At 38.8% G+C, this 27,972-nt stretch overlaps 2 protein-coding genes across 2 annotated transcripts; both read right to left on the bottom strand.

Annotated features, from left to right (window-relative positions):
* Positions 1-103: 103 nt before the first annotated feature.
* Positions 104-21,170, bottom strand: LOC106081890 (putative uncharacterized protein DDB_G0271606). The gene is made up of 8 exons (XM_013244145.2): positions 20,164-21,170; positions 8,197-8,777; positions 7,124-8,132; positions 6,928-7,044; positions 4,327-4,523; positions 2,782-2,938; positions 1,140-1,227; positions 104-312 (listed from the first exon to the last, which is right to left on the bottom strand). The coding sequence occupies exons 1-8, from the start codon at positions 20,233-20,235 to the stop codon at positions 212-214; spliced, it is 2,322 nt and encodes a 773-aa protein (XP_013099599.1). The 5' UTR covers positions 20,236-21,170; the 3' UTR covers positions 104-211.
* A 927-nt stretch (positions 21,171-22,097) lies between these two features.
* Positions 22,098-25,667, bottom strand: LOC106081884 (myogenesis-regulating glycosidase-like). The gene is made up of 4 exons (XM_013244138.2): positions 25,436-25,667; positions 23,196-24,072; positions 22,425-23,143; positions 22,098-22,360 (listed from the first exon to the last, which is right to left on the bottom strand). Exons 1-4 carry the CDS (start codon positions 25,590-25,592, stop codon positions 22,173-22,175), a joined length of 1,941 nt encoding a protein of 646 aa, XP_013099592.2. The 5' UTR covers positions 25,593-25,667; the 3' UTR covers positions 22,098-22,172.
* Between the last annotated feature and the right edge of the window lie 2,305 nt (positions 25,668-27,972).

Below are 27,972 nucleotides of genomic sequence, written 5' to 3'. Positions count from 1 at the left end.
TAAAGTATTTAAATACAATTTTTAAGTATGAGATGACTTGAATGCGACTGCTGGATACTTTAAATGTTTTTGTTTAGAAAAAACTTTTGGAATAATAAATAAATAAATTTCGTTATTAGTTTCGATAATTGATATGGTTAAGGTTGTAAGTAAGTACGAGAGATGAGAGGTATTTCATAGACATATTGTTGTATAAGGTTTACGTTTTAAATTAAACCCAAACTCCATGGGGATTTTTACTTGTGGGTACAGCATTCTCCAACTGACGTGGAGAACCAATAATACGACGACTACTGCCAGGTTTATTAGAGCCTGAAAAAAACACACAAAACAAATATAAATGTTTTTTCCATTTTCAAGTTTTTTTTGCCCGTTAGGGCGAAGATCATTTTAATTTTACAATTTTCGTTTGTTTTTCTTTCGAGACGAGCTTAATGATCGGAGATTTTTTGAAATGGGAAGGGAAAACCAGAAGTCACCAAACACACCAACCCCTATGGGACGCGTTTCGTTATTTGGTTAGAATAACTCATTGACCATATTGCTGTGAAGGCTTCAAGTGAGGCACATTGGTATGTTGTATTGCGAAAACTACTCTATGTTATAAATACCACATTACCCATGATCGGCAACCCTGTATACTAGAGGTTCCTTTCCCAATGCATGCGTTTTTCTGTAATGGCAGATGTTTTGTCTATACATTTACACTACTCCCATGGCATACACATGATTCTGTGCATTTGCTGGAAGTTGTATTGATGGCTTCGAAAGCTAGACAACAGCAACCTCTACTAGAGATTCCTTTTCCAATGCATGTGTTTTTGTGTAATGACAGATTTTTTGTCTATTACACTACTCCCATGGCATACACATGATTCTGTAGATTTGTTGAAAGTTGTATTGATGACTTCAAAAGCTAGACAGCAGCAACTGCTCTCGCTGTTGCTCCGTGTGCCCAGGTTCGAATCCCGGCTGGGCTCTACCGAATTTCCATTTTCAAGTGGTTGGTGTGTGTAGTGACTCCGGCTTTCCTTTTCCATTGCAAAAAAATCTTCGATCAGTAAGCTCGTCTCGAAAGAGAAACAAACGAAAAATGTAAATGTATTTTAATGAATTCAACTTCATCATCCTTGACCTACCTTCTAACAAATGTTTTATCTCTTCCGATGTTGTTACTGTTAAACTTTGTAGATTAACTTCTTTCATTTCATTGACCAATTGTTCAACCTATTTTGTAATAAAGAAAAAAGAAAGAACAAAAATATAGTTTTGCTTTTTCACAAATGTAGTACGATTTTGTTAATCTAATAATTCCGTTTGTAACACCACGAAATATTGATCTGTGACCCCATAAGTATATATATTCTTGACCGTCTTGAAACTCCAAGCCTTGTCCGTACGTCCGTCCGTATGGGGAAATCACGTCAGCGATCGAATGCGTAAAGCTAGACGCTTGATATTTTGCACAGATGATGTACGAGGGTCGCCTTTTATATTTCGGGATTGGAAAACCCTTGTGTTGCGGTATGCCAACTGAGAGCTCTATCGCAAAGCTTGGCATTTTTGAGGTTGTAGGTACTCAGAACGTTTTGACATACGAGCGCTATTTGTGTGGCTACTGTGTAACTCAAAAGATTCATATCGCCCAAAAAATGGAATAAAATCACGAACATTTTCGTGCGATTATTTTTTACAACTTTCGACGTGGATCAATTCAGCAACAGTGCATCGATAAACTTAATTCAGGTTTAGGGGATGAAGCTCCATTAACGACCAGTGTTTATCGGGACCAGCATACATTCAATATTGCATGAACATTAGACCGTCAACAAAATTTGTTCGCGTTGGATCCCATACAATTCGCCAATCACTCAAAATCAAGGCTCGTGTCGATTGGTCGAAAAAAATGCTCCAAAAATACGAAGCAACTGCATTTTTGAGCACTCAAAACATCGATTTGATGAGTCATGCACCGTATAGTCCTGACTTGGCAGCGAATGACTTCTTTTTATTGCCGTTTTTTAAAAAATAAAATTAGAGGTCAACGTTTTTCGACACCTGGAGAAGCGGTTGAAGCGTTCAGAATACATGTTTTGGAGATACCTTAATGCGAGTGGCAAAAGTGCTTCGACAATTGGTTCAAACGCATTTTTGATGATTAATATTTGTTTTTGTGTTCTCCAATCCCGAAATATAAAAGGCAACACTCGTAGATCGTTGGCGTTAGCTAATGTGCCATATCGGTTCATATTTGGATATAGTTCCCATATAAAGTGGTCCTTCAGCTTGACTTCTTGAGCCCCTAGAGCCGCAATTTTTATCAGAAATGGATGTAATTTTGCACATAGTGTTTTTTTATGACTTCCCACAATTTTGAAAAGTATGGTCCAAATCGGTGCAATGTAATAAACCGATTTCCCTATTAGACCTTATGAGCCCTAAACTCTGCAATTTTTAGCCGATTTGGCACACAGAGTTCTGTAACGGCTTCTCAACGATTGTGCTAGGTATGGTTTAAGGCGGTGTATAACCTAACGTAACCCTGATGCTATTGTTATACGTTTGGGCTGAAATTTTCCACGTAGTGTACTGATATGAATTCCCACAACCTTTAAACGGCTCCTAGAAGCTTTAGTTTTTATCCAGTTTGGCAGAAATATTGGCATGTAAAATACAACCATGTCTTTCAACTAAGTTAATTTTGTGTAAACTTTTAGCAGAACCAGTGATTGTGGGCCCCACAGATTCAGCCCGGCTTTTAGTTGTTGTTTTCCTTCTTACCTGTCTCTTCTTTTCCTGTATGGCATTTTCGATTAACAGTATTTCTTTTTTCAAACTTTCTGCAGTTTTATTCGATGTATCCGTATTGTGTATGGCCTGATCAATTTCGCTTTGGATGCGTTCCATTTCCATAAGAAAATCACGTTCAACATTTTGTCTGTAAATGAAAACAAAACAAGTATTAGTAAGAGTAAATGAAGAAACTTTGGAAGCCCACTGCGTTTGTCTTGTAAAACATACTGTCATTTATTTTTCACATCTTATCCCAAAGGAAGTCTTTTGGCCCTAAACCTTTCAGACCCAGACCCGTAGTTTTAAATTACAGGTGGGTACACTAACACATTTGTACACTATTCCCAAACCCATGGGCTTATGTTCTTGTGCAAGTACACAAAAATATTCTGAAGCTGGACAAATTGGCCCTATCCATGAGAAATTTGCGGAGTGGACGAGAAGATTGTTGATTGGATATAGAGTTTCAATGGCAACAGATGGAATAGAGTTTCAATGGATCATTAGTCGGCCGCCGTCTTGAATAGCCTGCCTTAGCCCCATTCTATTCAACATATATGCGCCTGGGTTGCATGAGCTTGCATCTGACACCTGCCTCATCTTTCAATTCGCAGATGATTTCTTTGTGACCACCTTCCATCGAGATTTTAAAACCGTGAGCGACGATTTGGAAAGAAAGATTATTGAATTTAAAGCGAGCTGCCTGGACCTACACATAAACCTGGAGAAGACCAGCGTTATTCACTTCACCAGGGAAAGACGGTCTGTTTCTCTGAGTACAGATGGTACTACGATTAAGAAGGTCGTCAATATCAGATATTTGGATTTTTTATAGTTGCCTCCAAATAGAACAAATAGAAAATGGACTACGAGGAGAAGACAAGCGTGGGGAGAGTTCCCATTATTATGAGATCCAGCCCACTGTTGTTAAGAGGACCTGGTTCAGTAGGAATCCATGCGGGCCCATTTATTACAAGAACTCAACCGTATTATTAACGGCTAAAGTTTCTGTAATTTTTTCGCTTTTTAAAATGAGGGTACTGTCATCGCCCCTTTGCGGCGTCGGCGCAGTGGTAAGCACACCGGACCACATAATTTTGAGTACAATTCGTTTTCAGAGACCAGACTTTCCTTTCCCAAGCTCTGTGGAAGTACAAATTTGACGAATTTCATCGCTCAACATGGTTTTGCGGGACTCGCAGACATATCTGGGTTTATTTGAATCTCCAACATCGACATTTCAAATCATGCCACGATAGTCCGTGCACAATGAGAATTGGCGCTATACATACATCATCGTGGACCAAGGCTTCCCCCTCCCTATGCGGTTGGGTCTGTTTGAGTTTGAGTTTAAAATTATTCTGTCCAGCTCTGAATTTTGACAAAATATCTATGCCATGGATTCTAGTTCTTCGTCGTCTTCACATAGTCTATACAAAACTGTTTCATTCGCAGTGTAATGCCATACAGCCCCCAATTCGCTTAGTTATATACTACCACCAAAATTGGTACAACATCACAGCGATTATTTACCTCATATTTTGTTTTGAATTATTTCTCTGCTCAATCTCGATGTCATCCATTAGCAAACGTATTTTGTTTTTGCATTGTAATAGTTCTGTCTCACAATTGGCCAATTTTGAGCGCAACAAAGCGATTTCAGACTTAAGAGTTTTTTCCTGTTGTTTCACCAGTTCATTTTCCTCCTCAACGTATTGTAAAGTTTGAAGCTGAAATGAAAGATAGAAACAAGAAAAATTTTAAAAAAATCACATAGGATATTCCAATAAGGACTTGACAACTTTGATTTAACCCATTAATGCCTGACCCTCGATTGCCTTGAGTGATTTGATGAAATTTCATATATTCATACTTTAGAGCATTTATATTAAGGCAGCAATTTTTATAAATTTTTCTTAAAAAAAAATTTTGGAAAAATTAATAAAAAAAAACATTTTATGAACACACTCTTAAACTAATCATCGAACTGTCACTGTAAAATTTTCAGTAAACTCAACATTTTCATCAATCTAAAAAATTAACTATCGAAATTCCGAGCTCATATTTGGCTTAATGGGTTCATCAATAAACAAAATACGCATTATTGGTCAGGCGAATCAACACTTCATCCACAAAAAACAACTGTTTGGAGCGGTTTGCATGACGTCGGCGTCATTGGGCCACATTTTTTCGTCGACGATGCCAATCGCGTTACCTTAAATGGACAACGTACCGCACCATGCTCATTGATTATTTTTTGCCTCATTTGGGAGATATGGAACTGGACGAAAAGTGGTTTCAACATGGCGGTGCCACATAGCACACGTTACAATCGTTTTATTAGAGTGTAAGATTGATGAACGTGTTATCTCATTGAGATTTCACTCCTTTAGACTATTTTCTTTGGGGAATGGTCTAATAGATACAAGTCACTGTTCAAGTTTGTAGTCTTTTTGATCATTTTGGCAGCTATATCCGATATAGACCGAACTAAACCATAGAGGACACGGATGTCGAAAAGCCTAACATAAGTCACTGTGTCAAATTTCAGCGAAATCGGACAATAAATGTGTCTTTTATGAAGCATGTCTATATGGCAGCTATATCCAAATCTGGACCGATCGTGGCCAAATTAAAAAAGGACGTCGAAGAGCTTAGCACAACCCCATTTATGGGCCTAAGACCTTAAATGGGCAGATCGGTATACATAGCAGCTATATCCAAATCTGGACCGATCTGAACCAAATTGAAAAGATATGTTGAAGGGCCTAACACAACTCACTGTCACGAATTTCAACGAAATCGAAAAAATGCTCCTTTTAATGGGCCAAAACTTTAAATCGAGAGATCGGTATATATGGCAGCTATATCCAAACGTGAACCGATCTTGGCCAAATTAAAGAAGGATGTCGAAAGATCTAACACAACTAACTCTCCAACATTTCGGGGAAATTGAACAATAGATGCGCCGTTTATGGGTCCCAGACCTTAAATAGAGAGATCGATTTGAAACAGGGGTTTGATAAGGATCGCCACCTCTTCAGGAAAATGTGGCTACAACAACGAGAAGCTTAGCTGTGAGTTACCGGGCGCGTCCACAGGTTGCGGATAGTGGAATGCTCCGTACGGAGTAGCTGCAACGGCAGTCGCGAACCATCAACGGTATCGAGGGGAGAGTCTCAGCGAGAGGCCGGGTGGAACCGGTTCTTGCGTAAATACTGATAGGCACTCAGTATTTACGCAAGAGCCGGTTCGATATGACAAGGCGAGTTATAGGCGCCTTTAAATAACCAATGGCCATCTCGCGGTGATTGGTCGAATAGACCTCAACGAGCTTGTTCGCCTATAAAAGCTTGAGGAGGATCGCCACCTCCACTTGCAAATGTGGCTACAACAACAACAACATCCGATTAGGAATGCAACTTCAAACGGAACATACAATCTCCCCATAATCTAAACTGTGACTACTGCAAGTACCTACGATTTGTAGACAGTAGATTTTTATTTTGTGTATATGCACCCAACCCACCCCTTTTGCTTTAGAATTGATCAAATACTTGTTGAGGACAATTGAAACTTTAAAACACTTTTTTCTCCATTGGTTTAAACAACATTACGCCATACCCCTGATTTAGTCGTACTAGTTTCGGAAATCCGAAATTAAACAATCACGTTGAAGCTTGAAGTTGAAAATATTAGCTCAAATTAAAAATAACTTGAAGGTCCTGGACACACGAAGAATTGTTGAACAGCGGCGGGTGGCAACCTTAGCTTTTATAAGGGTTTTCCTATAAGTTCTGAGTACATACACCACAAATGGGCAAGTAATGAACTAAGGGACGGCAAGCAGGAGGCCTTGTGAATAGCACAGTGCTGATGAAGACCTTTCAAAACCAGAAACACCCACTAAGAATATTTTGTCTGTGATCGATCCGCCTGTATGTCTTGCAATTTGCTTTCTGTAACCAATAAAAATCTTCCGTTTTGGCGATATAAATTCTCATGGTCGTAGAGATAGACTTTCTCCGCTTTAGGAGACAATCAGTTCGATGCTGTTGACCCCAACTTTATCAACTAGTCCGTTGTTTAAACCAGAAATCCACCAATATGTTTCTAGATCATTTTTAATCTTACCTGCTCACTGCCCTGTCGAAATAGTTGATCAGCTTTAGTTATTTCTCTTGATATGGCTTCCAATTCCTGGGCCTGATCTCTTTCCTTAGACTCCAAATAGACAATTTCGGCATCATACTGTAAATTAAGAGGAAGAAAAAACAACCACATACACATATATTTGTATGCCTCGTGTACAGACAAAACATATACACACCTTGGTTAATTCCATTTGTTGTTGATTAATTTTTTCCCTTTGGAATTTTATCAACTGCAGTAGATCATTGTATTGGGTGGCCTGGAAAATACTTTCGCTCTCATCCATGCTGGCGGGTAATACCAAATCGCTTATTTGTTGATAATCCACAAAATCATAGTCTGGTGATTGATATGATGCTTGTGGGTTATGTTGTTGTGGCTGATTCGAATACAATGCATTGGAATTTGTCGAAACATTCGCAGATGTTGGAAGTGGTGGTTGTTGTTGCTGTTGACTACCACCTAGCTGTTGCTGCAAGGGGCTATTACGTGGTGGCGGTGGATCGCGGTAAGGTGGTGGAACTAGAGCACCATTTGCCGATATCGATGGTGTTTGTTTGTACAATTCGTTGGGTGAATTGGAAAACTTATTACTACTCATCGTTGCTGCATTGCCGTTGTAAATGTCTAAAAGATTTTCGCTGCTACCAATTGTCATTTGGCTGCCATGATTATTCGTTGCTGCTGATGATGATGATGTTGCTGCAGATGAGAAGTTTGAGGTGAATATTATTTCAGCGCTGCCACTCATAGGTTCGACGCCTGAGTTCATGCTGTGATTGCCTGCAGCCGCTCCTGTAGTTCGCCTGTCCAGGGCATTGCGTACCTCGGCTAAATTGATTTCGTTTATTGATTTGCTATTATGAGCACCCAATTGTTGGTATATATTGTTAGAAGTATTGCGATTGTTGTTGTTGGTATTACTATTGTAACTAATACTTTCGGGATAAGCACCATTTCCTTTGCCCAAACCACCAGGGCCACTGCCCAAACCCAAACTTGTGTTACCTCCACTCATAGAGGAAGGCATTTCAATGGGATTCGAATGCGATTTTTCATGACGTGGTATTAATGCTGCTGCAGTCGAAACTGTAGTGGCCATAGCTTGGGTATTATTACCATTGGCATTCCTTTGAGGTATGCCCTTGACAATGCCAATATTGTCGAAAGGTTTTGAGTCGGGAACCCTACAAAAAAAATATAAAATAATAAAAACCTTATAAAACCGATTTACGATTTTTGTAAACTTACCCAAAAGCCTTTTTCAATTCCTTGGCTCTCTCGTGGGCTGCATTTAAACTGAGTTCCATGGTTAAATGTTTTTGTTGTTGCGTTGTATTTGCCTGCGAATTCGGCGGCGTTGTTGCATTTAATGCATTCTCAACAATTGGATTGTTAGTAGTTGTTGTTGTTGTGTTATTGTTGTTTTGTTTATCACTTATATTAGTGTTAGTGTTATTATTATTGTTGTTGTTATTGTTATTATTATTGTTAGTAATATTGCTTAAACCCAATGGCTTTTTGTTAGACATCACAGTTGTGCTTTCATTGTTGTTGCTGTTGCCGTTGCTATTATTACTAATGCTTTGCTGCGCTTCAAGCTTGGAATGTGTTTGTTGTTGAAGTTGGTTCTGATTCTGGTTTTGTTGTTGTTGCTTACTTTCGGAGCGTTGCAATATAAATTGTACATCATTTGCATACTCCCCCCATTTCAATAGAAGCTTTAAGGGATTCTCATTTGGTGCCAATAGACGTTCATTGTTGCGCCATCTTTCGATGAGGGTGAAACGTCCCACCTTGCCGGTAGCATGAGCCAAAGCAAACACAACATCCTAAAATGAAAAAAAAAGAAAATACGATTTCGAAAAATTTAATTTTGGAAAAAAATTTTTGTATTTTGTAAAAATTTTGAACGGAATTTTATTTAGCAAATTTTTTTACCCTCTCTCATAGGATGGGGGCATACTTATTTTGTCATTCTATTTGTAACATCTCGAAATATGTGTCTAAGACCCCATAAAGTATATATATTCTTGATCGTCGCGACATTTTATGTCAATCTAGCCATGTCCGTCCGTCTGTCTGTCGAAAGCATGCTAACTTTTGAAGGAGTAAAGCTAGGCGCTTGAAATTTTGCACAAATACTTTTTATTAGTGTAGGTCGGTTGAGATTTTAAATTGGCCAAATCGGTTCATGCTTTGATATAGCTGCCATACAACCCGATCTTCCGATTTTGCTTCTTGAGTCCCTTACAAGGTGCAATTCTTATCCGAATGGACTGAAATTTTGCACGTGGTGTTTTGGTATCACTTCCAGCCACTGTGCTAAGTATGATTCAAATCGGTTCATAACCTGATATAGCTGTCATATAAACCGATCTTGGGTATTGACTTCTTCATCTTTTAGAGGGCGCAATTCTTATCCGATTTGGCTGTAATTTTGCACGTGGTGTTTTGGAGTCACTTCCAAAAACTGTGCTAAGTACGGTTGGAATCGGTTAATAACCTGGTATAGCTGCCATATAAACCGATCTTGTATCTAGATTCTTGAGCCACTAGAGGGCGCAATTCTCATCTGATTTGGCTGAAATTTCGCATAAAGAGTTTTGTGATAACTTCAAACAACTGTACTTAGTATGGCGCAAATCGGCACATAATCTGATATTGTTGGAAAGTACGAAGTAGTCACAACCATTATTTGTATTGCAACACTGTGTTCTCTATTCCCTTTTGTGTATATTAGTTTTTACTATTCCTTTTTGATATTTCATTCTTTATTGTATTCGCTATTACATTGTACTCATATTCAAATTTACCAGTCAGTCTGGAATAAACTACAAATGAATTAACAACAGGTTATGAGCCCAGGCTCCGTTTTCAAGAAGACGCGTAAAGAATTAAATCGATTTTTAATTGCGAAGAGTACGGTTATGAGAAATAAATATGTCGGGCAACGTAATACGGATTGAGCCTTTAAATTCCCAGAATTACGATACATGGAAATTGCAAATTCGTGCAATTCTTATAAAAAATGACTTGTGGGCATATGTCAGTGGCGCATCACAATGCCCGTTAGCTGAAGCTGCCGAAATCGAGAAATGGAAGATCGCCGACCAGAAAGCTAGCGCGGATATTTTGTTATCAATGGCACCATCGGAATTGGGGCTCATATCCGAGTGTAAAACATCTAGGGATATATGGCTGAAATTGGAGTCCACATTCCAGTCGAAGGGGCCTGCCAGGAAGGCAACGTTACTAAAGCGTGTTGCTTTGGCACGTATGAAGGAGGGTGAGAGTGCTCGCGATCATATGAACGAATTCTTCGACGCAGTGACCAAACTCAAAGAAATCAATGTAACCATCGGAGATGATTTACTGGCCATTTTGCTTCTGTACAGCTTGCCAGACTCGTTCGAGACATTTCGATGTGCATTGGAGACAAGGGATGCACTGCCAACGCCCGATGTGTTGAGAGTGAAAATACTCGAAGAGGACCAATCACGTAAAGCAAAAACAGAATGAGATGAGCAAAATGCAATGTATGTAAGGCCAAAGAAAAACAACGTCAACGGAAAATTTGAAAGAGTAGCGAGAGAGGATAAAGTCGAAAATGCAAAGGCACAAAAGCAAAGGCAAAAACAGGGTTGTTTCAAATGTGGAAGATTTGGGCATTATGCCAGAAACTGCAGATCAAACGCAAACCATGCTGAGGAGAGCGAGGGCAGAAAAGAGAAGTCGCTGTTTAATTGTGTTGATGTGACATTAAATTGTTTTGACATCTCTAGCGAATGGTGTTTGGATAGCGGCTGCACCTCTCATATGAGCGCATACAAAGAAGGGTTTGTTAAAATGAAAAGCATAAGGAAAAGCTTATGTTTGGCAAACGGTGAGATGAGCGAAATATCTGGTATTGGTGACGTCAAAATAAAAGTTGCTAACAAAGGGCAAATGCAACCTTTTATAATAAGAGACGTAATGTATGTTAAAGATTTACGCACCAATTTGCTGTCCATCTCAAAACTGACGAATAAGGGATACCAGGTGCACTTCCATAGGGATGAAGCCTTTATAATGGACGGTAAAAATGAAGTTTGCAGAGCAACTCGTAAAGGTAATCTTTACTTTATAAACTCGATTGACTCTGTTAATTCAGCTGAAGAGAAAATAGGTGAGATCGACCTGTGGCACCAGAAATTAGGCCATCTTAATGAACATGATTTGAAATTGCTTGCCGATACTAAGGGCGCACATGGGATTGAAATCAAGAAAGGCCAACGATTGTCAACATGTGCGGTGTGCTTGAGTGAGAAACAGACACGAAATAGTTTCAGCAGTCGAGGTGATAATCGTACCAGTGAATTATTGGAAGTGGTTCATAGTGATGTCTGTGGCCCCATGAGAGTTAATTCACATTCGAACGCAAGGTACTTTGTCACTTTCATCGACGACTATTCTCGATACTGTGAAGTCCATTTCTTGAAGCAGAAATCTGACGTGCTGGGTGCTTTTAAGAAATTTAAGAGTTCATCGGAACTATTAACTGGCAAAAAGATTAAATTTCTCCAATCGGATAACGGCACCGAATATCTAAATAAAGAATTCGATGATTACCTGGAAAAGGCCGGCATTAGACGAAGGTTGACGGCACCTCATACGCCGCAACAAAATGGCGTGTCGGAGAGGAAAAACCGGACGTTGCTAGAGATGGCTAGGTGCATGATGAAACAGGCAGGAGTACCTCCGGTATTTTGGGCGGAGGCCGTAAACACCGCTAATTATTTAAGAAATCGATGTCCCACTAGATCATTGAATGGAAAATTACCAATAAAAATTTGGACAGGTAAGACTCCATCGATTAAACACTTGAGAACTTTTGGCACCCGGGCATACGTTTTGATCAAGGATAAGACGAATGGGAAATTGGATTCGCGTTCTGATGAATGTATTTTGGTGGGTTACTCTGAAGAGGCGAAAGCATATCGTTTGTGGTCGCCAAAGAAACGTCATGTAATTATTAGCCGTGACGTCAAGTTTACAGAAGACTTTTATGGAGAAGCGTTTGAGCCAATAATCAGAGAAGACTTGGAGCCACAATACGAGTATGAAATGCCAATAGGAGAACAGGAGTACCCGGAACAGCGAGAACGACAGTCCCAGACATCATCTCAAAACGCGAATGATACATTTCAGACCCAGAACACAAATGCTGACGCCATAGAGGATAGTGAAGAGGACATGGATGATTTCGAGGGGTTTGAAGATTGCGAATTCATTAATGCCGTTTTTAACGACGAACCTACTACCTGTGGCGAGGCGATGAATTCCCCAGATGGTCTCAAATGGCGACTGGCAATTGAAGACGAATTTTTAGCACAGATATTGAATGGTACTTGGGAAATTACCGAACAACCAGATGACAAGAAGGTGATTGCCAATAGATTCGTTTTTCGCACTAAAATGGACGATAAGAAGAAAGCTCGTCTAGTCGCAAAAGGGTGCTCCCAACGGCCAGGGGAGGATTTTTCGGACACCTACTCACCCGTCGTTCGATCGTCGACCATTCGACTAATGTCTGCTGTAGCTGTCGAAAATGACCTGGAAATCCATCAGATGGATTTTGTGACAGCATACCTGAATGGAGATCTTAAGGAAAGAGTCTTCATGCATGTACCTGATTATTTGGAGGAAGTCTTGCACAAATTGTCACGAGGAGAAACGGTTGGAACAAGCAAGAAGAAGAATCAGAAAGCCGTTGAAATTGCGGAAGCATGGCTCAGGAATTTGAAGAAATATAAAAATCCAGTATGCAGACTCGTCAAGGCAATATATGGTCTACGACAATCAGGCCTACTGTGGTACCAGAAACTGAGTCACAGATTACAACAACTTGGATTAATACCATCGAAACAGGACCCTTGCTTATTCATAAACAGGAAAGGTGAGAAGATCACGCTAGTCACTGTTTACGTTGATGATTTATTAATAGCCACGGACGATAAGGAACAGCTATGCCACATAAAGAAGTCTTTGGCAGAATCCTTTGAGATGAAGGACCTTGGGAGGGTCAGCAGATGTTTGGGCATAGAATTTGACCAGGATTTGGAGAATGGTCAAATGTCATTAAAGCAGAAGGAATATACCGAATCCGTTCTTGCACGTTTCAACATGCAAAATTGCAAACCGGTTGTGACACCTTTAGAACAACAATGTAAATTGGATAAGCCTTTAGAACCTGATGCGACAATAATGCGAAAACATCCCTACCAAAGCTTGATCGGTGCCCTTATGTATTTAGCAGTCAGCACTCGGCCTGATATAGCGTACGCCGTAAATTTCTTAAGCCAGTTTAATTCGAATTACAATACTGAACATTGGAAGGCCGCCAAGAGGGTATTACGCTATCTTAAAGGGACGATCGATCATGGACTAAAGTATACCAAAAGCAACATTCAATTGTATGCGGTTGTGGACGCTGATTGGGGTTCCAATCTCTCCGATAGACGCTCCTACTCAGGATTTGCCTTCATAATGTCTTCCGGAGCAATCAGTTGGGAAGCTCGAAAACAGAGGACCGTGGCTTTATCGAGCACAGAAGCAGAGCTCCTTGCTATTACAGAGGCTTCAAAGGAGGCCTTGTGTCTTCGACGAATCTTTGAGGAAATCAGACTGCCGAAAAACTGCATTACGATCTTCAACGACAGTCAGAGTGCCCAGAAATTGATACAAAGCGTCGGATACCACTCTCGTACCAAGCATATCGACGTCCGACATCAGTTTTTGCAACAGTACCGAAATTCTGGTTATATTAAATTGGAGTACAAGAGGACCGAAGATATGACAGCTGACGTACTCACGAAGGGCCTTGGTTCCAGTAAGCATCAACAACATATTCGAGAACTGGGCGTGGCCGAGATTCTATAGAGGACGTCCTACTTCGAGGGGAGGTGTTGGAAAGTACGAAGTAGTCACAACCATTATTTGTATTGCAACACTGTGTTCTCTATTCCCTTTTGTGTATATTAGTTTTTACTATTCCTTTTTGATATTTCATTCTTTATTGTATTCGCTATTACATTGTACTCATATTCAAATTTACCAGTCAGTCTGGAATAAACTACAAATGAATTAACAACAGATATAACTGCCATATAAAACGATCTGGGATCTTGACTTTTTGAGCCCCTAGAGGGCGCAGTTATTATCCAATTTGGCTGAAGTTTTGTACGCATGTGAAATATGGTCTGAATCGATCTATAGCTCGATACAGCTCCCATATAAACCGATCTTCGGATTTTGCTTCTAGAGCCCCTTACAAGGTGCAATTCTTATCCGAATGGTCTTAAATATTGTATTACACAATGACTTCTGCAATGTTTAGCATTCAATTCATTAAGGTCCGAATCGGACTACAACTTCATATAGCTCCAATAGCATAACAGTTCTTATTCAATATTCTTTGTTAACCTAAAAAGAGATACCGCGCAAAGAACTCGACAAATGCGATGGTGGAGGGTATATAAGATTCGGCCCGCTCTTGTTTTCATACATTTACTTACCACAGGAACTAGAAAAGGAAGAAGTTCTGTTCCTTCCGCAAACCTTCAAGAGGGCTTCAAACATGCCAATAACTTGCACATGGTCACATCCTCCAAATCAGGCAAGTTTTCAAAGAAATCAGTACATTGGTAGGTAAGGGGTTAGGTTAAATGACTTGAGTCTATCAACCTCGATTGCTAATGTCTCTTCATTCCCCATACAAGCCTTTAGTGCTGCCTCAAATTATGTAGAAAGCAGTTGAGATGTTCCTGCGTGGAATAACCATGAGCACCCCACTGGCTGGAACTTTGAGATCCGCAACTGCCGTCGCGCACATTTAGCGCCTTCGAGTGGAAAGTCCCAGTAAAAGGCCGGGCTAAACCGGTCTTGTATTTAAGCAGGGCCTAGACGATGTATCGGCACCTTTCAATAACCAATGGCCTTTACGTTCCGCGGCAATTGGTACCTTGCACCGCAACTAGCTTGCTCACCAATAGGAGCTTGACGAGGACCGCTACTTCCACATGCAAGTGTAGCTACAAAAACAACAATAGTCGCATAAGCCAAATCAGGCAAGTTTTTGGAAGTAAAAAGAACCTTCATAGGTAAGATAAGATTGTCGTCGTAGAAAGCTTTATTGTATCACTAAGCTCGCAACAGATTTCGCTAACTCATTCCGTAGCAAGGCCATTTTTGCCTAGCACTTCGGAATTTCACATACTCGCTAAGATCAAAGAACCCAGGCCACCCTGTTAAACTTCTTATGATTAGCCGAAGCCCCTTGCATCTTTCGCCAAGTCTCGATATCACTTGATCCGAAACCAATGACTGCAACTCCGCTTAACTTTCTACATATGTATATTGTGATAGTCTGACAAGGCAGTCGTTCAAAATCGTTTCCAGGGATTCTAATCCTCATCATACTTATTTTGTTTACAATAATAATAGCCGTCGCCCTGGGTTTAGATAGCGAAGACCTTAGACGACAGTCTAGACACTCATCTAGAAGTCTATATGTATCCCTTATTCTTAAGAATTCTTCGTAAATTTTTATTGCGAAATTTCGTTGGTAAAATTTTGCTTCGAAAATTAGGTTAGTAAATTTTGTCGCGAACTTTTCGCTTAGAAAATTTACTATTGAAATTTTCACTGTAAAAATTTACTAAAAAAAGTAACAAAATTTTGGCTGCGAAATTTATTAACGAAATTTTCGCAACAAAAATTTACCAAAAAAATTCGACTTCGCTGCAAAATTTTCGTTTGTAAATTTTTATTGCGAAAATTTCATGAGTAAGTTTTTTTTGCTAAAATTTCTTTAGTAAATTTCACTGCGAAAGTTTCTTTCTTGAATTTGTACTCAGAAACATTTCAATAGTTAATTTTAACTGCGAAAATTTGGTAAGTAAATTTTTGTAACAAAAATTTGGCAAGTAAATTTTAAAATCAAATCATTAAAAAAAAAAACTTTTGTAAAAATGAGCAGATTTCGGCGCAAAATTTTAGTTAGTATATTTAAATGCGAAAATTAGTCGCAAAATTTTCGCTGAAAAATTTACTAATGAAATTTTCACTGTAAAAATGTACTAACGAAATTTTCGCTGCAAATTTACTGACAAAATTTTCGATGCGAAATTTTCACTGCAAAATTTATCAACGAAATTTTCACAGCAAAAAGTTTACCAAAAATTTCGTTAGAAGACTTCGCTGCAAATTTGTTGCAGTAAATTTTTACTGCGAAAATTTCTTTGGCAAATTATTATTTCGAAAATTTCTTGATGATTTTTCATTGTGAAAGTAAAATTTTCGCAGCGAATGAATCGCAAAAAGTGAAATTTTCGCAACAAAATTTATTACCAAAATTTTCACAACAAAATTTACCAACGAAATTTTCGCAGCAAAATTTACGAACAAAATTTTCACAGCAAAAATTTACTAACAAAATTTTCACAGCAAAAATTGTCAAACAATACTTTAAAAGTATGCTAAGGATATTTTAAAAATTTATTAGAACGAATACGATTTCGCAGCGAAATTTCCGCGGAAAAAATTTAACAACAAAATTTTTGCACTAAAAATTTACGAGCGAGATATTCGCATTGCAATTTACCTGCGAAATTCGTCTACGAACAAACTCGACGTAAATGTAAATTTGCCCATCAACATTCCATTAAGGAACTCGGGCAAACTTCTCACAAATCAATGAGTGCTGTCCGATTCAATTTTAAGCTCATTTATAAGGGACCTCCCTTTTATAGCCGAGTCCAAACGGCGTGCCGCAGAGCGGCACCTCTTTAAGGAGAAGTTTTTACATGGCAAAGTACCTCACAGATGTTGCCAGCATTAGGAGGGGATTACCACCGCAGAAAAATTTTCTAATGTTCCTGTCAGGATTCGAACCCAGGCGTTCAGCGTCATTGACGGACATGCTAACCTCTGCTGCAAACTCGACGTACTAAGTATCAATTTTCTGTGCCAAAAATTTCGATTGTAAATTTTTGCAAAGAAAATTTTGATAGTAGATTTAAAAAAAAACTTCGTAAACTTTTGTGGGGAGATATTTGGGATTTCATCTTTATCACATTTGTATTAAATGCCTAGACCACTAACGTTTTTCTTTTTCCCACTCGATAGCCCTTGCCGATGAAGGATTCCATCGCGTCAATCCGGTACGTACAACCGGCTGCCATGGGATTGTGCTTTACCTTAACCTTATCTTTATAAGATTAATGACAATGTTTTAAACATTAAATGCAGTGATGTAAAACTAATCAACAATTAATCACCCTTAACCAAACATTTTGAACATAAAGCCAAAAACAAAGTCGAAAACAAAATGCTCATAACAATTTAACTTTGATTAAATTATTTTAAAACAAATTTCTTCTGCATAACTGGCTCATCGTGTCCAATTTTTAGAGTTTGGCTTTAGAGGGCAGAGCAATGTAAAGCTGTCTTGCATTGGCGAACAGTGCCAATCTTTGAAATATTACAACACTATTATTATCTTTAGAAATAAAATGGGTGGAATTTGCTGTCGATCACCGTGACCATAACAATGAGCATGCCAACATTGAGTTTTGGTACAAGTGTGGGTGCGTTACCCAATGTTATTGTATGTAATGGATAGTTGTGGCAAATGGGTTGTTAGTTATTCAATCAAATTGGGAATTGAGTTCAAAATTGGGTTGTGATATTTACTTTGGTATTTATAGAAAAATAAAGAGTTGGCTTAGTACAACAAATTAAAAAAGAAAAATTATTCAATGTCCGCAATGGGGTAAGGAAAAAGTTTTGTTCAATGTTTCAGGGGGCGTTTAAGTGTCCAGGGCAAATAGTTCCTCCGTTAAAGAAAAGCAATAATTCTCATTAGATGGTCGGCATGATGGTAGTAACATGCGATTCCACATTTAACTTTTTCTCAAAAGTCTGCCACACTTGAAAGAAAATGTAACAAATTTCCTCTTCACTTGCACTTTATAAAAGCAGAATATACAACTGTAGGATATGTTGTATAATACATAAGTATATTATGGTATGATAGCATGCAATTTAAACACGCACTATTCCCCCATTAGGAAGCTCTATTATGAAAAGTATATAGCATTTGTGCAACCCAGCCAAGAGAGTGCGAGAACTTGGTTTCTTTTTATTCACATGTTAATTTTAGGTCAAAGAAAATTTCGTTGGCAAATTTTTACTTTGAAAATTTCTTTGTGATTTTTCACTGTGAAAGTAAAAATTTCGCAGCGAAATTTACCAACGAAATTTCTGCAGTGAAAATGTACTAACAGGTTTTTTGCCGTGAAAATTTCGTAACGAAATATTTGCAGCAAAATTTCGAACTAAACATCACTAATTTTGAACTAAAACATCACTAGCGAAATTTTCGAAACGAAATTTATTACCAAAATTTTCGCAGCAAAATTTACTAACGAAATATTCGCAATGCAATTTGTGAACAAAATTTACTAACGAAATTTACGAACAAAATCTTCGCAGCAAAATTTACTATCGAAATTTTCGCAATGGAATTTATGAACAAAATTTTCGCAACGAAATTTATTACCAAAATTTTCGCAGCAAAATTTATTAACGAAATTTTCGCAGCAAAATTTACTAACGAAATTTTCGCAATGAAATTTATTAACGAAATTTTCGCAGCAAAATTTACTAACGAAATTTATTACCAAAATTTTCGCTGCAAAATTTATTACCAAAATTTTCGCGGCAAAATTTACTTACGAAATTTTAACAACGAAATTTATGAACAAAATTTTCGCTGCAAAATTTACCAACAAAATTTACGCTGAAAATTTTCACAGCTAAAATGTATGAACGAATACGATTTCGCAGCGAAATTTCCGCGGAGACAATTTATCAGCAAAAGTTTGCATTAAATTTTGTCTACGAACAAACTCGGAGTCCTAAGTATCAAATTTCTATGCCAAAAATTTCGTTGGTAAATTTTTGCAACGAAAATTTCGATAGTAAATTTCTTAAGTAAACTGCGTCAGAAAGTACGAAAACTTGGTTTCTTTTTATTCACATGTCAAGGCCAAAGAACCAATGCGACAAGTTTGGCATTGATATTTGTAATCTTATGGCTAATCCAAAATTCGTAGACAATTTTGAGAGAAACTCATGTTTGACAAAAAGAACTGTGTGCAGACGGTGGTTGTTTACCAATCACAAGAGAGCCGATGGAAATGCCCTTAAAGACGCACATCGAATATTTTAGGTGAGGCATATATTTACGGTACATATAGCAAGCACCCCACGCAGATGAGCGTGATAGGATTCGTTGCCTTAATATTAGAAACCCTAGGATAGGGGAACTGAATCTAGATATCAATAGAGGACTAAAGCACCTGAATCATTGAATGATACATCAATAACTAGCGAAATCATTCTCAAACCCAACCCCAGTAGACGGGATGATAGGACCTCAGTAACTTTTTGAGACGTGGCAATGATTGGTCCAAAGAGATTCGCCGACTCAACTTTCAAATTAATGGCAATATTGAGAGTGATAGGATGATGGCAGTCTTTAGTCCCACCAGTGTTCTTCGGGGTTATGATCGAGCATCAAAAGATACAACCTTGATCCGCCGCCCAAAAACATCCAAGGCTTTGGGCCCCGACGTAATTTCTACACTAAAGTAGTAAAATTTGAAGGAACTGGAAGTTGAGTAAGTAAAAGAAAAACGTCCGACATCTAGAAAATAAACTGAATGTTACAGCCACAAAAGTCAAGAAATTTGAATGAAAATCACAACATGAGCCCCAACATTGTTTATTATTGAAATATGTTAAATAAAGTTTAACCCTTTTGAATAGTCGCATTGCCGCTTTAATGCACATAGTAACAACTTAAACAAAACAAAATTTACCATAAATTATTTAAATATTGAGGTCTTTCAGATTAGCCATACAAACTAGCACAACCTATTTTATGCATATGAAGAAATGAATATCTTTTAACAGTTCTTAAAAGAGATTAATAACTTTTAATGACGTTTGCTGCTACATCTCCAACATTCTAAATGAACGATGCGAACAATTAATCACCTTAAAGCAAAGATTTTGGCCCAAAACCAAAAAAAAAAAAACAAGTTACTACCATGTTAATGGCCTCAATAAATGGTGTTTCATTAGGGTTTCACCAAAAATAATTATACATACCTGGCAAGTTGTGTTGACGGTAACGCCACAAACAATCCTTTGGATACCTTCGACCCAAACTTTCAATTCCATATTGTATGTTTGCAAAAGTTGATTTGAAAATAGGGTTTGGTTGGCTGCCAATTCAACTTGGTATAAAGAAAAATCAATAACTCGCCGATAAAGGCTCCAACACTATGTAGTCTATCAACTACTTTAATGAAAAATTTGTCTGTTGCTGCTGCTGCTGTTGTTGTTGATCACCGTGACCATAACAATGGTCATAGAAACTTTCCGTTTTATAACAACAGGTACCGATGGGATGATGGTTGGTATATGTTTGCGTTGGGGACAAATTGTTAGCCATATAGCCAAATAATAATAATAATATACTTAAAATTGTTCAACGTTGCTTTTATTGTAGGTATTTTTCACTAAACAAATGAAGCTTGGCGGCGCACACAGGGCAATAGCACCAACAAAGGCAATGGTCACTGGTGGATGATGAGAAGAAGAAAAAAGCAGCAACAGCTTTTCAAGCAATGAATGAATGTATGATGTTGGCTTTTTATGAAGCTACTATCTCAGCAATAGTAGAAGTAACCATATTGATGGGGGTGGGTTGGGCAGCGAACTTCGACCAACCTTTTTTAAGAGGAATCAATAGATATTGCAGCACTTGTTTTTCATACTATCAGCAAAACAATAACAACTAGACATTTGTTTACTATGTTATGTTGTTGTATTTTAACATTTAAATTCACTTTTATTTTGTTTCTCGCAAAATTTCCCTTTTCTTTGTACTCCAGAAAGAAGAAGAATAGAAAAAAAATTCCTCACTTGCACTTGACACTGACAAACTGAGCACTCACAGAGCATTTAAGATGCTAGGAATCTATTATTGACTAATTACACACACACAATTTTCGAATTTTGGTTGCTTGCTAATCACTCCGCAGCTAATTTCTGTCAAGTTAATTCGATGTTAATTAACTTTTAATATTTTTTCTGTGTTTTAACGCCACAGTACAGAGACGTACAGTCGTTTAAGCAACGCCGTATTCTGTATTCTGAGGATTTACCAATTATACAACAACGACGTACTGTTACGTAGCGCAACAGATTATCAGCTGTTTGATAACTACTCATAATTTTTAATGGGACGTTTACACGAAAAGTTAGTAATAAGCTTGAAGCTGCACTCCATACGGAGTATCTGCAATTGTAGTCGCGGACAATCAGCAGTATCGAGCGGATAGTCTCAGTGAGAGGTCGGACGGCAACGGCTCTTGCATAAATACTGCTTGACATAACTGCCAGGTAGTGTACCGTAAACAGCTGGGTACAATTTTTTCCAGCGAAGAGCACTATCTGTCAACGAGTTTTGGTTGTGTGTGTGTATTAGAGGTAAGAATTATACACACGCAAACAACAACAAAATCAGAGTTGCACTAATCACTGATTTTGACAGATTGTGCACTCAATATTTTGTTGTTGGCCAACTGCCACTATCTATAAATGAATATATCTTGAAATACTGAGTGCCAGAATTCACTGAATAAGATAAAGCCAAGCAATCAGCCGACATACTTTTTTTTAATTTTTGGCAGTACATGGCATTGAGGATGTCAACTTGTTATCTTTTACATTCATTCTTTTTCTACGATTTCTCCTATTTGACGACATTTTCAATCGACAGATTTGATATCCTTAATGATGTTCATGGGGCCTATCCACTTTATGTTTTGCCTTTTAGTAACCTTTTAGTGAATGCTGAGTGAGATCCGATTTCAGCATTTTTTTAATTGAATGTGCAAATTTCTTAATTGAACATAGTTTTTAATTTTTTCTGTGTTGAATCTTCACCGCTGTTCCTCAATGAATAGTTTGTAGAAAAATTTGCATCCGACCCAACGTTCAATTGCCAAGAAATATATTCGTTGGCTACTTCTAAGTTTTATTTTAGGTAAGCAACACTCTCTTCTTTATTTTGCCATATGTTATTATAATTTAAGATCTCTTAAATCTTTTTAATCAATTTTTTCAAAATATGGCAATGTATCCAATGGAGCTGAATAATCCATTATCCATATAGGCCCTGTATGTAATTCCTTGTTATTTCCATCTCTCCATGTTCCTTTGGGTAGGTAGATATCACGTTTAGTTTCACCCTCTTTGACGATAGGAGCAGCTATTATGCTATTACCCAACAAGAATTCTAAGCATTAAAAACAAAAATAAAAAAAAAATGGTTATATTTGATCCATGACTCAATTCCTTACGATCAAAGATGCCCTGGGCAACCTTATCTTCCGGATCCACCCACCATAAAGGGGGATTAACTGGTTCACCCGTTCTTGTTGCCAATTTAAATCGTTCTATTATCTGAGGCGTGTAATCGGCATGCAGTTTTGTAAACTTTTTGCTTATCTCAATAGTTTCGTTGTCATATTGCCATGGAACATATGAGAACTGTAAGCTGGGCATAAAAACATTGGCCTGAAGCCAGCGTATGAACAATTCCTTATTGGGTATTTTCTTATAGTAGCCATTTCCTCCAATCATATCTGGCAATACAAAAGGATAACCGTTCATGTTCATTTGTAACAAAGTGGTGATTAGGGTTAAAAGGCCATTATTCCATCCCCATTCCGAATCTTTGTCGAGCATACGCACAAACATTGGCATATCCTGGGTACCTTGGCCGGTGCGAACTTCTATCATAGGACCCAACGTGCCCACAGTGCGCACAAAAGCTTGAGTGAATTGATGTGGGGAGAGAGCAGGATCACCAGCTAAAACGGGATCGCTGGGAACCCAACTCGTTTCGCCAGCATCAAACTTGAAACTATCAATGCCATCCTCCGTTTGCAGACGTTGTAAACGCTGCTTAAACCAGTTTCGCACTTCATTCTTTGTAAAATCGACAAAGGCGGCTTCGCCCTTCTTACTATTCCACCATTGAGTATCGGGACTTTTGTTATGATCCAAAACCAAGTAGCTGAAAGGGAGCAGTTATATGAGGATGATCGACTGTCTTGCATTTTACTTACCCCTTGGAAAGTGCTTCACTATAATACGGCTCACAATTCTTGTTAATGAATGGATGAATCCATAGGCTTACCCGAAATCCTTTTTCTTTTAATTCCTCAGCAAATGTTTTCATCGAAGGAAACCTTGACTTATTAAATGTTAATGACCCATAACAAGATTCCCAATTATCATCAATCTCAATTTGGCTGTTCTCAAAACCATTTGAAGTGATGGCAGATGCAAATTCTCGTACTATGCTCTCATTAATTTGTTGTTTGTAAAGAGCCCATGTGGACCAAATTGGATACTGAGCCATACGCTCATCAGGATGACTTGAAGGATGTCCCAGCAACAATCTCACAGCATGCATATGGGCTACCTTGGCATTTACTGCATAGCCTATGTGATAAACAAACCTCCTTCCATTGACTCGCGTATTATAGGGCAGGCTATTCTTTGCGGAAAAGCATAATTTATTCTCATAGCCCTTGGTGTTTTGAGTAATAAATAAAGGGGTCTCCGCTTCTATGTAGAAAAATATTCCCTTCGAATTAAGCCAATATCTTTCGGCCAAGGCAGCATGGTGATCCTCCTTGGTTAGATAGGCATAATCGTCAAAAGTCAACCGTTCAATAGGCCAGTACTGATAAGTATCCTCGGGTCCTCCGTACCAATGTAGATTTGACATGTTCAAATCCACGCAATCCATCGGCTGCGTATTGACCGTTACATTGTTGCGTATAACACGAACATGAGTTATGGAACTTGTGGATCGTACTAGTTCGAATTCTATACTGCTTGTTCCATCGGTAACTTGCAATGTTCCACTAGGTGTTAGCTGTAGATCATTGCTTGTTATGAAGTTGTCAAAGGTAACCACCTGCAAACTTTGTGAACCTAAAGAAGAAGGGTGATTTGGTCAACAAATATTTTGAAGATATTAGCTCGACTCTGCCCCTTGGACAGAAACAATAACGTAAATAATAAATTCATGGACCAGCCATAATAGGCACACATTATAAATAGAACTTGAAATGTTTAGAGAAAATAAGAACATCAGATGTGAAAAATCCAGAGAAAGTCAATTGAAATTACTTCAGAGAAGATAAAAATTGCAGTATAAGCGAAGGCCACCTCCTTTAATGCGTCTTGGCGGAAGAAAATTCCGAGACATAGGTAAGGTTAGGTTGAAATGAGGGTGCAGATATTAATCCGCCCCATGCCACAATGGACATACACATAAGCCAGTAATCGGCTTGTTGTGCGCTCTAAAAACTATAAAGTAACCTCTAAAAAGAAAATTTGAAGTTAGGTATTCCTTGCTACTTACAAAATCCTTAATTGTTTTCAATACCACTCCCCTACGTTGGTTCATGTCTGGTATTGTGTCTCCACCTAAGTGCCGGTATCTGTTAGACACGAAAGCCGGGCAATGACAAAGGAAATGCTCCAACGTCTCATCATCTTCCTCGCATGCCCTACACATGGTATCACTTGCAGCACCAATTTTACATAAGTGAGCTCGTAGTACTATGTACGTCCCGTTATGATACTAATAGCTATACTGACCTCCTTGCTTCCTTTCAGTAATAGCATCGTCTTCTCACGTTCTGGATCCCCCATAGGATTTTCGCCGTCCTACCGACCGTTTCGCTGTTCCACAATGTTGCATACGCATTCGTCGCCCTCTCACTTAATTCGAACTGCGTCGACCCGAAAGGCTTCGGGCTAACCAAGTTTATTGACGGCAGTCCTCTGGCCTTCACCGCCAAATCGTCTGCCCTTTCATTTCCCCTTACTCCGTTATGGCCCGGCACTATCCTATCCTGGTCTATCCTCGGATTCTGGCCCCATTTCGAGCCTACGGCCCGTGTACATAGTGCCCAACATCTATGAGCCTTCTCAGTACGCTCCTGAATGTGACACTTCCAATTCAGATTCCTGTCGAAGATCACACCTAAGTATTTGACCTTGTCAGATATCGAAATCTTCTTATTGAGGAATCGTGGTGCGTTAAATTGGCCCACCTTCGTCTTCCTCGTGAATAGGCATATTTCAGACTTCTCTGGGACATCAATACATTCGAAAATATTGCAACTTCATGATAAATTGGTAAAGACAAAACATATGTATGTAGTTTAGGCTGAAAAGAGGTTGCAGATGTTTATCAGCCCCATGCCACTTTGGACATACTTCTAAGCGAGTAATCGGCTTGTTGCGCGCTCTTAATACTTAAAAAAAATATTTGTATGTAATGTACCTTTTAATATTTCATATTGTAACTTGTCCGTTTCCTTCTTCAATTTCACATATATATTGCTGTTTGGAAATTTGTTATCCTCTTTTACTGGTTTGCCTCCTTTCGATATATCCAGTAAGGAGATCAAAATCACTATTAGCACTATATATTTGTGCATTTTATTGCATTACTTTGCGATAAGTTGTATTTCAGTATTTTCTTGTTTGCTTCTGAAAACTTTTTATTCAAATGCTCCGTTAAAATATTATCGCCCTTTATATAAAAATGTTTCGTTTCCGAAACAACAAATGTTTTCCGCCCCTTATCTTAAGTGCTCTCAAAATCGCAGACACCTTAAATTTCAAAGCAAGAAAACATAACATTTTGATGCACACAGAAAAAATATGGAATTAAACTTAATATTGTAGATTAAACAAAGTATCGATTAATAAAAATATTTTTAACAAAGTGATTAATTGCTTTGATAATTTTTGACTATTTTCCCATTGAATTATGACTTACGATTAGTAAAACCGACCAATGTTATTATCTTAAGTGCTTGAGCTTGTGCTAAGCACATTCAAACAAAGCCTACAAAATCGCAGGCACGTCAACTGTCATCGTGAACTTATCAATCCCATTGCAGCCGGTTGTACGCAGCGGATTGACCCGATGGAACCCTCATCGGCAACGGCTGCTGCCTCAGTGTACGTGTTCGTCTTCTTTCGTAATGGGAGAGGCAGATTCCGGAGTGCCTTCGCCGCATGCTCCTAGTTCGTGCCGAAGATTGAAAAGAAAACCGGACCCTGGTTCTGTTCGGTTTGCCAGAACCACCTCCACCATCGGTAGGTGTCGGTGTATGGAGTGGGTACATTTCCGATCTCGCTCTGGCCTCACTTCACTGCGGTATTATAGTCATACTGGATATGTCGCAAGGTGCTGCGGGTCAGTGGCCAGCAGTGGGTCACAAGCGTCGTCGTCGTCGGACTATGTGACCCCCCGACCTCTCCCGTACGGCAGCATCCCAGCCCAAATATTGCCAGGCCAGTGCCGGGAAATGTATCAAGATCGATGAGATTGTGGATTTCATGAGTCGGAAAAATATATATGTGGAAATAAACAGGGTAGTCAACAAATGTGGAATAATATTCAGATCTATCAGAATGCCGCCCTCCGAACTGCGACGGGCTGTCTTCTCAGTTTTCATGTGGACCACCTCCATCAGGAGACAAAGATCCTACCAGTGCGAAGACATAACTACATGCTGTCTAAGCAATACCTTTTGGGCTGTTATCGCAGAAAGCATCCAAATCATCATCTTGTGGATAGATATTCACCGCACAGAAGCCTTAAGGTAGATCTACATGATCTAGTGTTTGAGGTTCAGCGCTACAAGAGAGAACCTCTAGATCAAGCGGCATATCAAGCAGGTCTAGACAACATTCATGTAGACACAGTAGGTAGATGCGGAAAATGGCTATCGGGTGAATGTAGTCCTCGGAGAACGACCGCCTCCCATTGCACCTGAAGAAATTGACCTCCCCCGGCAAATCAGAGTAGTTCTGGCTCAATCACGTTCCGGCAGATACAACCGCCTCAACTCGTACAGAGCAAAGATTGATGCCGACGTGCAAGATGTATGTCCCGATTGTAACCAGAGACCGCACGATACGCGTCGCCGCCAGGTTGTGCAAGAGAGAGAAGAAGCACTAACTGACTTTGTGCTGAGACTGTGGAAAGATTCGACTTATTGTAACTAGGGAGAGTTACGGCACGTATACTTACAGAACAATTGCTTGACGGGCTCCAATAAAGGGAGTTTTGAGATTAAATAATTTTATTTTTTTAATGAGGCCAATGAAACAGCGCAAAGGTTGGAAGCTTTACATATATCCACTGTTGAAAAGAAGTGTAATGCTAATAATTCTCATTCTATTGGCACGACAATGCGCTACTTGGAGGAAGTGGATTTCTAAATTTTTTAATGAGATGCATATTTGCATATGCAGATTGATGATTAATTGGCGCATGTACTTACGCTGAATACACCCCCCGCGGGCTAATACGACCAACAATGGCTATGTATGGGGCTGCCAATATACCCGTTATTTGCCTAAGAACTATGGAGACTATCCTACAGGGCATAAACAATGTTTGCAAATGTATTTTTGACGACGATAGATGCATTAACCCGATTGAAGGAAAAGGGTTTGAAACTGAACAGATACAAGTGTGTAATCGCGGTTCCAGCTGATGAATTTCTTGAGCACAAGATTGACGAGTATGGAATTCACAAATCGGATTGTTCCTTAATAAGGCTAATTATTATGCATTTTTTATAGCAGACGTATCTACGAAGGGATGGTCATTGCGTGATGCAATGTCACAACAGTCTAATATCTGATCAAGTCTTAATGCCCTAAGAACCGTCGGCACTATAATTGCGGGCAACAGAGGCAAGTGGCGAGAAAATCAGAAAAAAATTTTCAGCGGTGGTTTTCCCCTCCTAATGCCGGCAACTTTTGTGAGGTACTATGCCATGTAAAAACTTCTCCCTT

The sequence above is a fragment of the Stomoxys calcitrans genome, chromosome 2 (assembly GCF_963082655.1).
Source record: "Stomoxys calcitrans chromosome 2, idStoCalc2.1, whole genome shotgun sequence".
NCBI lineage: Eukaryota > Metazoa > Arthropoda > Insecta > Diptera > Muscidae > Stomoxys > Stomoxys calcitrans.
Note: the sequence above shows the minus strand (reverse complement) of the source record. Positions and strands in the feature narration are given on the sequence as shown.

Coding starts and splice junctions, on each gene's coding strand:
- LOC106081884 (XM_013244138.2), bottom strand. CDS start 25,592: ATGCACAAATATATAGTGCTAATAGTGATTTTGATCTCCTTACTGGAT. Junction 24,073..25,435: donor ACAATATGAAATATTAAAAG/GTACATTACATA, acceptor CTTCTTCTTTAG/GTTCACAAAGTTTGCAGGTG. Junction 22,361..22,424: donor TGCCCAGGGCATCTTTGATC/GTAAGGAATTGA, acceptor TTTAATGCTTAG/AATTCTTGTTGGGTAATAGC.
- LOC106081890 (XM_013244145.2), bottom strand. CDS start 20,235: ATGGAATTGAAAGTTTGGGTCGAAGGTATCCAAAGGATTGTTTGTGGC. Junction 4,524..6,927: donor TTCGACAGGGCAGTGAGCAG/GTAAGATTAAAA, acceptor CTTTCATTTCAG/CTTCAAACTTTACAATACGT. Junction 313..1,139: donor GATAAAACATTTGTTAGAAG/GTAGGTCAAGGA, acceptor TGTTTTTTTCAG/GCTCTAATAAACCTGGCAGT.